This window comes from Haliotis cracherodii, unplaced genomic scaffold (genome assembly GCF_022045235.1).
Source record: "Haliotis cracherodii isolate W230 unplaced genomic scaffold, xgHalCrac1.p SCAF_8, whole genome shotgun sequence".
NCBI classification, from domain to species: Eukaryota; Metazoa; Mollusca; class Gastropoda; order Lepetellida; family Haliotidae; genus Haliotis; species Haliotis cracherodii.
This window is the reverse complement of record NW_027266341.1, coordinates 44396947-44411462: the sequence shown is the minus strand read 5'-3', so window position 1 is coordinate 44411462 and position 14516 is coordinate 44396947. Positions and strand designations below refer to the sequence as shown.

The window sequence follows — 14516 nt, the reverse complement described above, 5'->3', positions numbered from 1 at the left end:
ATTAGATCTGACTAATTTAACATCAACACGCTTCCTTAGATTCTCCATAGTTTTACCAAATACTGAGTTATTCATGAGCTTATATAGATTCTTTTCGAAATCGCTGGTAGCTATCTTTCTTAAATCTGTGTTCAGCCTTATATAGGGCTCCATCCAAGGGCTTTGATCAAACTTTAGAACTTTCTTAAGTTTCATACCTAACGATAGATACAACTGGAGATTTCTGTAGTGAACTATATATTTTGTCTTATCCATCAAATTTGGTACGAGTTTTTCTACGTTAGCCAATCTACTATTACCCATCAAGAAGTGTTGATATTCCGACATCCAATCTTTATTAACCATTAATCTTTCGGGAGCTAGCGGATAACTGTTATGGTCTTTATGTAAGGAACTTGGATATTCCAAGTCAACTTCTAGTATGTACCCTTTATTCGCATCATTCACATTGATATCATTCACTTTGATATCATCGACACACTCAAAACCACCCGTGGGTAAAGGTTGACTCATAGCCCATCCATACAAATTAATAGCGTCGAGATATAATATGTGAGTGTCCGGTTTACTCGGATCATATCCTTCCACGAATTTATTATTAGCCTTAGAATACCTTTTCGCTGCCATCGTTATACCACCTCTTAATCCTTTCTCAATAAACAAGTGCATATCGTAATCTGTGAGTAGTTTTAGTTCTACGCCGGTCTTCTTCAACAATGCATCCCACGATAGTCCAGGACTGGAAGAGTACCATGCCGGATCCAAGCCGTATTGTTTTAAACATGTCTTTCTAAATATCTCGAATATATCGGCGAGTAACAGTACATCGGTTTTTAAGTACAGATTGTGATAATCACCTAAATTCTTACAACCTAATTTATCCCAGACCGTTAGTGCGTGTTCATAATCGGCATCTGTTATTTTAGATTCTGTTTAGTTACTATAGAATGATTCCAGGGGTGGTAATTCAGTTTCTTCGAATCTAGACCAATCATCCATGTATTCGTAAGGATACACACCTTTCCTCAGCAACAAATGACGTGTTATCTTATCGGTATATTTATTTGCAAAGTCATCGGGAGTGTTCGCATTAGCTAAATTGTTCAGGGAAGATAACAGAAACTGTACGGAGTCTATGAATCTAAGTCCATTACTTTGCTTTATTCTAGATTTCCCATCCTTGTCCCTATAATGTATAGGTTTAGTCAACGAGAACGATATGTATTTTTCCATATTGTTAGGAATGCACGTGACGTGACATTGATCTCTTACGGAATCCCCAGTAAGGGGTTTGTTACAAACATGACAACTAGTTGACTTCTTATGGGCCCTCCAATCATCCCTCGTCAAACACATGGGTTTCTTAGGCGATAAATTTTCCCTGATTATTCTCTCTTCATTTTGTAGATATTCTAGGAACTTTCACAATGCATCAGGACCTCTGTAAATCACGGGAGTGTTTGTTTTCCCATCATACCTTACAACTATATATCCAAACCCACAAGGAATATGTTCTTGAGTTTTGTAAGTAAAACTACTATCTTGATTATTATCTTGGTTGGTATTTTCTATGGCTTTGATAAGCGCTTCGAAGTCGGCATAAATTACGTACGGTACTGGCATTTGATTACAATAATGTTCAAATTTTAATATATTTTTTCCCTCTTTAGGCATATCGATCCTGATAGCGGCTGTCCAACACCTCTGCAGTCTTCTTTATGCGCTTCTAATAGATCTTGTCTGCTGTACCCATGTAGGCATCTTTCGCACGTATCCACGTATAATGATATTTTCCATCTTTTTCGATCAGAAATGAATTGATTCTGGGAATATGTTCTGGAGCGGAGCTTATCCTGTGTACAACAATTCCTTTAGAATGTCCGAAAACATTTATAGCTAAATTATTTTGCTTTTCCACCTCATCAATTTGTGAGATTGGTGGAGGTTCGACTATACCATCACAGTTGAGTCCATCGTTTTGGGAATAGCCAGAAGGTCTATTTGCAAATTTAGAATCTATGGGGAACAATGCAGATCTTATCATCATTCTTAAACAGTCATCGGATTTATTTTTTATGTTAATTATGGCTTTTTTCTTCTTATAATACGGGGGTAAATCTATATAAGATCCACCTTTGAAGGGCATATAAATTGCTATATCTACATATAAACTGTCGATTCTATCCACACCCCAACCCGAACCTCTATTAGTCCAGCGTTCTAAAGTTTCCTGTATTCTCTGAATTGATATATCTAATGATGCATTTAAAGTATTGGATTCGGTTATAACTTCTTGATTGCTACGGAAATATGGTTCGGTATATTCGGTGCTATCGTCTGTGTAACTTTCATTCAATAACATTTTAATCGTCAGCTGGTATTTTATACTATGTAATTTTACTCGATATGATGGGCTTAATATCGTTAACATCCATGTTGGAATTAATATCCATCTTCCAACCTCTTAGATATTTACCAAAGACGGCGGATGTGGGTACAAATATTAATTCTTGCTGTTTATTCTCAACATCATTATCATCATCATTAGGTTGATTATTATCTAGTAAAGCGATCAGTTCAGCTCTTCTCATTCGAGAATAACCTCTTAGCCCACTGTTTCTTGCTTGAGCTTTGAGTTCTCTAACAGTCTGGGGTTTGTTGTATTCCAAACCTAGTTAGGTAATCAATTCAGCTTTTCTCATTCGAGAATATCCATGTAGACCACGTTGCTTTGCCATAGCCTTCAACTCTCTGACAAAAAACATTGTGGTTGAATGGTATATGCAAAATGAGACAAATGTCTAATTGGTTGTTTTTCATATATCTAAATACGTATTCTCTCGAACCTATTCCTCTCATTGATGTAATCTCTCTTCCTAGCATAAATAATCTGGTTCCTGACCCTATCAGCACCGTGTTCCTTACATAAACAATAACGACCTTTGACCCCTATCCCGCATACAGAACATGTATAGTTTATGTTTCCGCGCCTGATGTAATAATTGTGTATACCGCAGTAAATTTCAACACAGCGTCGGTTACATAGAGTTTTTTTCCCCATGAGTGTAAATCTGCAATGGATCATGGGTTTTACATCTATCATATCATTTGTCTAAATGCAAATCACATCTACACTATTGATTAGGCAGTCAGCCAACGCTATTTATAGATTAGCTGTCACTCTGACTCCCCTAACTAGGTCATGGTTTATGCATAGCCACAGCTGTCACTCTGGTTGTTTATGCGTAGTTATGGTATAGCTGAAAATCACTACATTGTTGGTCTCCGTATTGGGTCAAGTTTTTTCCCATAAACAAGGAAGTATTCGTGCATGGCAGATTCGACATCCTTAAACGTTTGAATTGAATGTCCTTCCTTACGCATTTCTTCATGAATAAAATCTAATCTCTTCATTCTCTGCTGCGTATATTGTGACTGGGCTGCTTGGAGTTGTTCCATTGCTTCGTTATGTCGTTTACGCTCCTCTTCAACTTCTTTAGCCTTTGATTCCCTCAAAGTAGAAAATAAATAATTACTCCCCGAAAAAGCTAGAGCATTAACAATAGCTCCACCGACCATCTTCGCAATTGTTGCCATATGTTTAATAATATAAAATATTCAAATGTTTAATTACTTCATTATGTCTTCCGGGATAAGTCCTTGTTTGATGAGCATATCCTTCGTTACAATAGCCAATCCAATATCCAGAACCATCATTGGTATAACATAACTATTAAAATCTAGCTTGGGAGGTGTGGCTTTAGTAATCATTTTAGCTATACGGGCATAGCCAATGGCCAAGCCGGTGACCACCGCTGAATGATACGTTGCGTTTACTAACATTTTACCGTCTGTAACTGGAGTAGTCATGCTTCTTATAGCATTGTATAGGGGCTAACCTCTAATTGAACTTGTTGTTGCATTGGGGGTGACATTTTCTCTTCTCCGGTCTTATAAAAGAACCATACAGCCGCTATACCAGCAACTCCTACTAGTGCCCATGTTTTAATCGGATTAATATTTCAATTATTTATTAATTTCGCTTTCCTCACCAGTCCTCCCTTCCTTCCTGCGACTATTTTCAAAGGATTCTTTGTCAATCTGGCTTTAAGTATTTTCTCATTCACATGTTGTGTTTTCTCATTCACTGGTGGTGGTTCCTCATTCACTCGTTGTTCCGCAATCTGTTGTGGTTGTGCAGTTTCGTTCGCAATCTGTGGTGTCACTTGAGTCTCCATTATTTATTTGAACTTCGTTCTTTATATTATTAAGTGGGCACGAATGTTTAAATTGACAATACCTAGCCGTTATTAAAGCTGTGGTGAGTGGAGCTAAGAACATTTCGTATCTATGATAAAACTCACAGCTCACTGAGCTTATAGCGTGTTCGATGAATGGGTCTTTCTCGAGTGATTCGCATAAATACATGCGATGTTCTGCCGGGATAGGGAGAAACGTACTAGCTACGACTGTGTATAGTTGTAATATAGCCGACCCTATCGTTTTAGTCATGGTAGCTCCCAGTCTAGACTCGTAACGTGCGTACAGGTTTTTAATTTCTTCGTCGTTCATGTTATCAATTTTTTCAGTGTTATAATTTTCTCCCCAATATTGGGAACATTTTCCACCAGCTACCAAAGCCGCGAGTCTTTCTCTATGTTTATCTAAAGATTTATCTCCATTTTGATCTGCATCAGATTCTTTGAGCATTTGTTCGATGAGTTCGTCGCATTCCATAATGTAATACCTAAGGAGATATTTAAGTCTAACATAATATAATATGGCATATCCAATACATCCCGTAATAATGAACTGTTGCGAAAGAATGATGATTTCGAACTACATTATGTCATATTAACCGCTAATGTTCAATTTGGCACATTTTGCTATATTTGCTACATTTTGCTATAATTTGCTTAGCAATTGCAAAAGCAGCTGGTTGGTCGGTTTTTAATATGAGTTTACAGTGCTTCGTTGCTGATAACAGTTTTCTGACTTTATCTCGTTCGGGCTTGGTATAAATAACATAATTTTCGCGTAAACATTCCTCAAATGAATCTCGGTCTTTGCAATGAAACAGGGCTACCCATTTGGTCTGCTCTCTGAGATCTTTCAGGACAGAGTTGTATTTTTGAGTAAGTACCCAAACGCTATGTTGAGTATGCCGACCGGAGAATGCTAAATACGAAAGCATATCTTTCTTTTTTGTGAGTTCTTTACTCGCGCTGCAGTCGTCTCTTACGAAAAGAGTTGATTCTCCTTTGTATTTTTCGTGACATACTCGTAAACAGTCTTGTAAACGATCACCCGGATCGACTCTGTGTACCCCGGCGTCATTCATTACCCAATCTCTCGATAGGTATGTTTTATCAACGCTTATAGTCGGGCACAGAATAATAATATGATCGAAAATGTCCCGATAATGACTTTGTAAAATATCTAGAAAAAAAGCTGTTTTTCCGCAGCCTGTTTGCCCGCATATGATAGCGCAGTGCGGATCTTTAGGTAAAAGATTATTAATAGATTGCTTGCACGAATCGCCCATTCTGTATATTAAGTTGCGCATCCATAATCACGTACAATTATATGTTTAATTTACCAGCTGATTCCTGAAGCTTCGTTATCTGTATGGTGACACCCTCGCTAGCATTTTCTATTCTCCTCCCACTGCCGTGTAGTTGGTCATCGTCCGTGGTTCGCATGTCTAGCCATAGCGCGTACTTCATGGTGAGGTATTCACCCATCGATACACTCCCGAGAGACAGATCTTTCACGACCGCGATAACTTCCGGGGAATGTTTTATAGAAGGAAGTTTTTTAATCTCATCCCACTGGTGATACGCTAGCATTTCTTGACTATATAGTTGATTAGGAACGCCCTCGATAGTCAATTCTACTTTTGTAATCTTGGGATTGTAGAACTTCTCGGTATTTCTTTTAAACGCATCGGAGGGGTCCTCGAACAACATTAAAATACCCTTCAACGACCTCATGGGGACGTTTAGATTGATATTCCACATCATATCTTTTTTGTCTCTTGTGATCTTTCGGTGTCGCAGCACGCGATCGTACAAAATGGCTAAACTTCCGGTATACTGGTTACGAATTTGTCTGGCTAATTCGGGATCCGTTATCATATCGTACTCCAGCGAGATATTGTCAATGGAATAGCTTGCATCTTCAGCAGATCTGATTACTCTACCGTAGTCATTAAAAGTGAGTTCGTATTCTAACCTATCGTTTAGGGATGCTTTATAAAAGGGCATGTGGGAATCTAGTAATTCAAAGTCTAGGGGAACATAGAATGGGTTACCTAATGCGTCGGCAATGGCCTTATCTTTTACGACGGTATCATCACCATTATCAGCGCCCACGCGCAGTCTCAATGTGTTCTTATTACAAATACCTTAGTACTGTAAGTTTTCCCGCTCTTTATCCGTTCTCCAGAGATCCATGTAACAATAGTATACATCACTATCGTCGATACTCAAAACCTCATTACCGCTAATTTTAATGGCGATTTTCTTAACGATAGCACGACCTATGTTCTGAACGGGCTCCCTGTTAACGTCGGTAGAAGTCAAACTAATCGTAAATGCTAGTCGGACAGTTCCCGGAACTAACACATCGTGTACGCCGAGATTAGGAAAGCGAACCAGAAGCGTATGATTCTGATCGATGGTACTAGAGTTATTAGTTATAGTTACAGACTGAAGAATTGCTTTGACCCCTAATGGATCTCGAAGTCTACGTTGTGGGTTTAACTTGCGTCCGTATTGCGAAGACATTGTTATATTGAAAACATGTACCCTATGTTTAATATAAAAATGGATGATTTTGATCTAGATACCTTTGATGACTTTGATAACCAGAATCCAATCGAAGATACTGATGAAACCAGCTTTATGAATCTTAACGATGAACTTTTGAACACCAACCGTAAATGATGAACTTTTGAAACCAGCCGTTGATGATTATTATGATACCTTTAAAGATGATAGTCCTATTGGTCGTGACTATTCAAAGTTTGAGATAGATAGTAAAGGAATATTGAGACTGTGTGGCGAACCGGATATTGATCTTATGCATTATCGTACTCGTAAGCCCCTAGCCTTGTCTACGATAGCCGGTAAACACGGTATCAGCACTGTTCATGATAAATTAGGTTTTGTAGACTACTCGCGTCTTTCCGCGAAGACTACTAAGGTTCTTAGGACTGTGCGTAATAAACTCGTTAACAACACAGATAATTTGGAAGCTTCCTCGATGGTGGCCTCGGAAGGACTCGGAGAAATTTTAGATACCTATTACGATAATTCCACGTTACAGGTACCATCCTCAGAGTTTAGTATTAGGGAATTACGAGGTCTTGACAAGGCAATGCGAACAATGCGGGGAGAACTCATGAATAATACAGCCAAGATATCCGAAATCGACAAGCATATAGTTTACGAGAAAACAAAACTTGAACAGGCGGGCGATTAGTTCAGTAGACGCCGCGTAGCGGAAAGATTGCGTAACTAAGAAGACGAAAGATCGGCCCGCCTCGATGCAGCTTCCAGTAATAGAAAGGCACTTCGTTCGCAAATCAGTCGAATACGAGAAACTATCGATCAAGTCCTCACGATGACACTACACTGGCTGATAAAATTAAAACATTGTTCAGAGAACAGGGAATAAAAATTGCCAGTATTTTAACTGCGTTGGGATTTATTATATCGACTTTGACTCTCGCGTTAACCGGTGGCACAGGTGGCACAGGTGGTGGCGGATCACTGCCTACGTCGAATGGTATAAAAGAGTGGATAAAAGAGTGGATAAAAAAGCATTTAAAAGCATTAGTTTCAGCACTGGGAAAGCTCCCTGAGAAAGCGGCAGCTGCACTTCCCGGTATAATAGGGAGTGTTGTTTCCTGGCTCTTGAATTCATTAGCAAAGACCACCACTTGGCTTAGTCAAAACTTGTGGGCACTGATCATAGCAATCGTAGGGCTGTTGTACGTATCCGCTAAGAACTATTTAACCAAATCAGTTCGCTAACCAAATCATGAGTAAACCAGCCGCGACTCCACCTAATACAAGCGCTGTTTTTTCATCGATATGTTGTTGATTTTTAGCCGCAATATGCGGTGACACTTGTGGTTGTGCGTCAGTAGATAGTTGAGCGATAGTTGGTGTTTGTGGATTGACTATTACCATTTCGCCTGTGATTGTTTGCGTTATTAATTCGACGTTAATAATATCTGAATTTATACCTGGTTTTTGTTGATCGGTAGCAATAACAATTTTATTATTATAGCCTATCACTTGACCGATCTTAAGTTCCATATTACTCGGAGTCATGTATAGTCCCGGCGCATAAACGTAGTCCACTTTGGATTGAGCGTACTGTAATACATCTTGAAAACGCTTTATAGACGATGGTATGTCAACTGGTGAATTAATGGCGTCCTCCACATTTGAGACAAACTGTTTTTGCGCATCGAGCGCCGTCCCAGAACCGATGATTCCCGTTCGTGTTTGCGATTGTGCTCCGAGAATTGCCCATACATAAGTTCTTATCGATTCATTAATTCTTACAAATCCTGGGTTAGTAAAATTATTTTCCGTTTTATCATTAAGAAATTCATTCCAAGCATTTGCGGTATCATTCATTTGTATAAATTTTGTAACAATATAAATTAAACCACTCTTAAAACTCATAATATCCCCCCTCCAATCGTTACTCGAAAGTTCCCAGCCTTAATACCATTTATGTGTCTTTAGAAAATAATCATATATTCTTACGTAAAATTTGCTGGTATGCAACAACTTAGGCAAATTAATGTGACCTTTATTAACTTCTTTATATTATATGAATAATCGCTTTCTTCTTTGACGGTTATTTTCCCTGTGTAAGGAACACCTAGGCCATGGTTTGCTCCTTTAATACGCCAATCTTTACTCGTAGAAATATTAAATTCATTACAAATACGCTCATACGCGGACCTATCATAATTATTATTTGTGGAATTCCACGCTCGATCATGTGGTAACGGAGCACTAATTTCTTTAAGTATACGTCTAATCTGATAGTACACGTGAAATGTTATAACAGACTTATTTAGCATATATCCTGGGGAATATATCCCGTTGTGGCACACCATATGGCAAAGTTTAACTGATTCTGCCAAAATTGCATCGGATTGTGAAACCAATCGTGCACCATTATATCGCTAGTTGCCGTGACCCTGTACTTTCCAAAGATATCGGGGAATTAAACGAAAAATTCAGCACCAGAGGCAGTTACTATAATCGATTGATTAGTAATGTAAGATGATTTCATATTTAAGTTATGATATAGTATCATTGTATATTTAATATGTATGTTACACTCCCGTGAATAACAAATGGTCAGTCTATTGAACTGCTTCATACTATCGATAACTCGGATGGACAACTCGAAGTCGCTCTATGCGATATAACGTATTACCCGCTGTGGACCAATATATGTGCTGCAAGAAATAATCATAATATATTGATATTAGATAAAAACGACTATAATATTGTTAGTAAATTCATTAATGTACCTGATGGGTATTACAGCGTATGCTCACTCAATGATGAAGTTTTTAAGCCTCATGGTGTTAGTATCACACAAAATGAGGTGACTGGGAGACTGAAATTCGACCCTGGAGAAAATAATGCAAACATTTTAACGAACTTAGCAGTTACACTTGGATGGATAGATGGAGAAGCATCATTTCACAAGAAATCATCAAAGGCACGTGCTTTACCCGATTTAGTTCCCTATAAAGAGTTGTGCATCCATCTTGATCAAATAAGCACGACAAATAATATTCAACTAGAAAGTCCTTCAACTCTGCTCAGATGTGTTCCAGTTAAAGATGAAAAATATAATAGCGGTAGAACGGAATCTCAACATTACAATATAAAAAATTAAAGACCTTAAAATTTCTGTATTAGATGTAAAACATCAACCTGTACATATAGGATACTTAAGTGTAACATTCCATATTATAAATAATGGTTGATTCATCAGGCCCTGGAACGCTCAGACAAATGTAATACAATTGCGCTTTCCGATCTTGGAGACACAGAAGGATACGGTAAACCCGGTACCGATGGTAAGTTATACGCATTACACTTAAATGATAATGTATACAAGCGGAAAGAAGTTACATTCACGGGTAATCTAGAAGATTTAAGCGATGTCAGCGTTAGTAGACTCCTTAAAAACACTTTGTACAATATTACTCGCAACGGTGTGAATAAATGGACTATGGTCGAAGCAAACATCAAGTGGCTATTGAATATTGTCATTACCCCACCTTATGTTATGATGGGTAAGGGACATAATTTAACTATGATAATAAATAGAATAGGTGGGTGGGTTGGGGAAGTCCAGGATTAGATCTTGTCGTTCATGCCTTGCGGGTGGATGGTTTTGAGATCGAATATCCATTTGAGTTCAATGGACCGGCGTCTGGCCGTGCTCTGAGCTGACTCAGGGTCTGTTTTTAGCTGTGGTATGATTTGATAGTGTAGGTCTCTAGTTGAGTGTCCTATGGAGTTGAAGTGTTGGCGACAGGTTTGTCCCTTTGGTGGTTTATATTGGCAAAGTGTTCTTTGAGTCTGATGCAAAAGTGTCTTTTGGTCTCACCAACATATTGTTTGCCACATTTGGTGCAATTGAGCAGATAGATTATGTTTCTGCTTTTGCAAGTAAAGTGCGGAAGGCATTTATATTTTTTCCTTGTTGTGTGGCTGGTGAAGGTGTTAATCAATTTCAAGTTTGTGCATATTTTGCAGACCTGTTTGTGACAACTGTCATCTAAATTGGGCACCGTTCGGCCACTAATTTGTGGTTTGAGTGGTGGATAGGTCATAGCCGCTCTCATTAGGATATCTCTGAGAGTGCGGTTTTTCCTGTATGCCATGATGTGTGGGACTCGGAAGGTGTCTTTGCACGTATCTGATCCTTGGAGTAGGTGCCAGGATTTTTTAATCATGGAGCTGACCTTGAGTACATAATCTGTAATAAAGATCACTGGTTTAGTGTCTTTGGAAGGTGTCTTATTGGGTGTTAAGAGTAATGTTCTCTCTTTAGCGTTGGCTTTTGTTTCATTATCCAAGAGAATTTTCTTCGGATAACCTCTGTTGAGGTAATATTTTACTAGATTGTTGCTATGGAACTCGTATTGTGATTGCGAACTGCAGATCTTTTTGAGTCGGAGGAATTGACTGTATGGTCCTTTGACTTTGATGTGTCGTGGATGACAGGAGGTGTATAACAGATACGAGTGTGTATCTGTGGGCTTGCAATATAGGTCAAAATCCAGTTGATTGGTTCCTTGGTTGAATATGACCCATGTGTCTAGGAAAGCTACTTTTTCTCTAGAAAATTCAGCAGTGAATTTGATTGTGGGATGTGATTGGTTCATTTCTTTGATGAAAGATTCTAACCTTGTGTAGCCTGAAGTCCAAATGAGGAAAATATCATCTATGAATCTGACGTATAAGTTGGGGCTATCAGTGGTATTTTTAAGGAGTTTTCCTTCTAGTTCTCCCATGAAAATATTTGCGTATGATGGGGCTAGTTTGGTACCCATAGCTGTTCCTCCGGTTTGAACAAAGTGTTCATTGTTAAAAACAAAATTGTTTTTATATAGAACAAGTCTAAGTAAAGAGAGTAAGTTGGTGGGGCTGATGGACCAGTCTGGCTTGAAACGTCTAATGGCCTGAGCTACTGCACGGAGGCCCTCCGTGTTGGGTATATTGGTGTAGAGGGATGTGACGTCCATAGTGACCAGAATGATGTCACTATTGGGTGGTAGGTGGGTGGTGCCCACGGTTTGGATAAAGTGGGTGGTGTCCCTGATGTAGCTGGGATAGTGTTTAACGAACTCTTTAATGTGTTCGTCAACGAAGCTGCTGATGAGTTCGGTTGTGGTGCCGTTGCCACTTATGATTGGGCGGCCCGGTACTTTACCCAGTGTTAGGTTTTTGTGAATTTTTATATGATAATAAATAGTGGTATCGTACTCGCGGCCTATATCTCAAGAAACACAGCGTCAACGTTGCAGTATAATTCATATTGGAGCATCGCCCGTTGCAACCCTCGAGGGGGTCCAAATTATTAAAAGTGGTAGTATTTCTCTTACTAAGATATTCTTGCCGTATAATATACATTTGATAAGGTTGATGTATACTCTCAAAACATTTAAGCAAGACCAATTAAAGACTATTATATATTCGTAATATACACTATGAGTTTATATCCAGCGCTCGATGAAGCAATTGAAAAGATGGAAACTGTTGATGGATTTCGATTACATCAAATAAGCGACATAAAACATCGAATAGAGAAGGATAGGAGTTGAGACTTGGATTGTATAAAAAGTATCACAGAGCCGTGAATGCTCTGGAAAAAGGCGCCAGAGTCTCGGACTGGCAGGAATAGCGATAAAATTCATTTCTCGTAGGTTACAAAAGAAAGCATTAAAACACGATAGTATTCGGATACTCGCCGAAGCAAAGTTGAACAGCATTGAGGATCATATTTCGACAGCAATGGTCGATTGTAAGATATCCGAGGATGAGTTTCGTTTAGTGCTGTCAGAACTCACCAAATACAACGCAATGAAGCAGGAGATTCGATCAAAATCTCGTAAGACCAGTGGTATTAGCAAAGACGAGAAAAAAAAGTTCATAGAACAGGGGAGGCAACAAGCGCGTCAATTATTCCGTGCCAAAACCAAAGAACTGGTTGGAGATTAAAAATAGATTGCTTACTATCGTTTGATCACATTTAGACAAATGCTTACATAAATATATATAATAATGGAGATCGAAAAAGCTATTAAATGGAGAGAATTACCACAAGGTTTTTATTATATCAGTGATGTCAAACCAACCAAATACGGTTATCAATTGTTTCTAATCAATTTACAAGAAAAGTATAGTTATATAGTCTGGTCTCCTAGTAAAATGAACGAAGAACTTAATAAAAATGTTGAATATCGCTTTATTGATAAAAATAATGAAGAATATTTTTATTACCATTTAGACTCATCTAAAGCAATGATTGGCCCCAGGTATTGGTGAGCTAGAGCCAATTTAACTTAATCTCATGACTATCGTTAAATCGCATAATCATTTACACATAAAATATTCCCTCTGTAGTAGCAGTATAGGTATATAAATCCAGCTCCAGTGGGGTTGCGGCAGAACCATCATTACCTATACTACTCAAGACTACCACACAACCAATCTGATGTCCAGAACATACAACTATAGAAGGCCACCAAACAACCCAGCTGATGTGCAGAACATACTATACAAGACTACCAAACAGCCCAGCTGATGTGCAGAACACACTATACAAGACTACCATTCAGCCAATCTGATGTCCAGAACACACTACTATACAAGGCTACCATACAGCCGAGCTGATGTCCAGAACACACTACTATACAAGGCTACCATACAGCCGAGCTGATGTCCAGAACACACTACTATACAAGACTACCATACAGCCGAGCTGATGTCCAGAACACACTACTATACAAGGCTACCATACAGCCGAGCTGATGTCCAGAACACACTACTATACAAGGCTACCATACAGCCGAGCTGATGTCCAGAACACACTACTATACAAGACTACCATACAGCCGAGCTGATGTCCAGAACACACTACTATACAAGGCTACCATACAGCCGAGCTGATGTCCAGAACACACTACTATACAAGACTACCATTCAGCCAATCTGATGTCCAGAACACACTACTATACAAGGCTACCATACAGCCGAGCTGATGTCCAGAACACACAACCATACAAGTAGTCAGATAAGGTCAATAGGCTTTTCATGGGCATATCAACTCATGTTTGGCATCTCTTGTACTCTCAACATGTTTCTAAACTTACTTGACTCTTACTGACCACTCTTAATAATTTCACGCTGAAATATGAACCAAATTTACAATATTTGCCAATACATACCTCAGTTTTCAATGAAAGGCCACTGTTGAAGAATATTATGGACACTCCAATGTACTTCACAGTTACCTCTGGTTTCAAGAATCCTGGTAAAAGAAAATACTTTGTAAATAAAAAATAAAAGGCTGAAAATGTAGTTTTATATGCTGCTAAATTCTTTCAGTAAACGATAAATTTTGCTTAATTCTACAGTCAATGACATTCCTGCTATGTCACAGCAACCTGTTAAAAATCTGTGTCAACAACGCAAAACCAGTAACAGAAAGCATCGAGAAGCAAAAGCAGTATTTGTTGTTCGCTTCAAGGGAATCTGAAAACATGAATACGAGATAAACAAAATATCACTTTGTTCGTATAAATCATTTAAAATTACCTGTTTTTTTCCCATTATCATTTCAAAGACATCAATTATCTTTTTGTTATCGTGAATCACATTTTGTCCATTTAAAAAAAGGCACAGACATAATACCTAAATATATTCATAACAAAGTATTTTCATGAAACATTAACA

General features: G+C 38.4%; 1 protein-coding gene across 4 annotated transcripts in view; it reads right to left on the bottom strand.

Moving 5' to 3' along the window:
- Positions 1-14516, bottom strand: part of LOC139449915 (sodium/bile acid cotransporter 7-B-like) — a 97364-nt gene that overhangs the window by 78163 nt on the left and 4685 nt on the right. For all 4 annotated transcript variants that reach the window (XM_071231519.1, XM_071231521.1, XM_071231520.1 and 1 more), the window contains exon 2: positions 14009-14091. In XM_071231519.1, coding sequence (XP_071087620.1) covers positions 14009-14091 — 83 coding nt within the window. The remainder of the gene's footprint in view (positions 1-14008; positions 14092-14516) is intronic.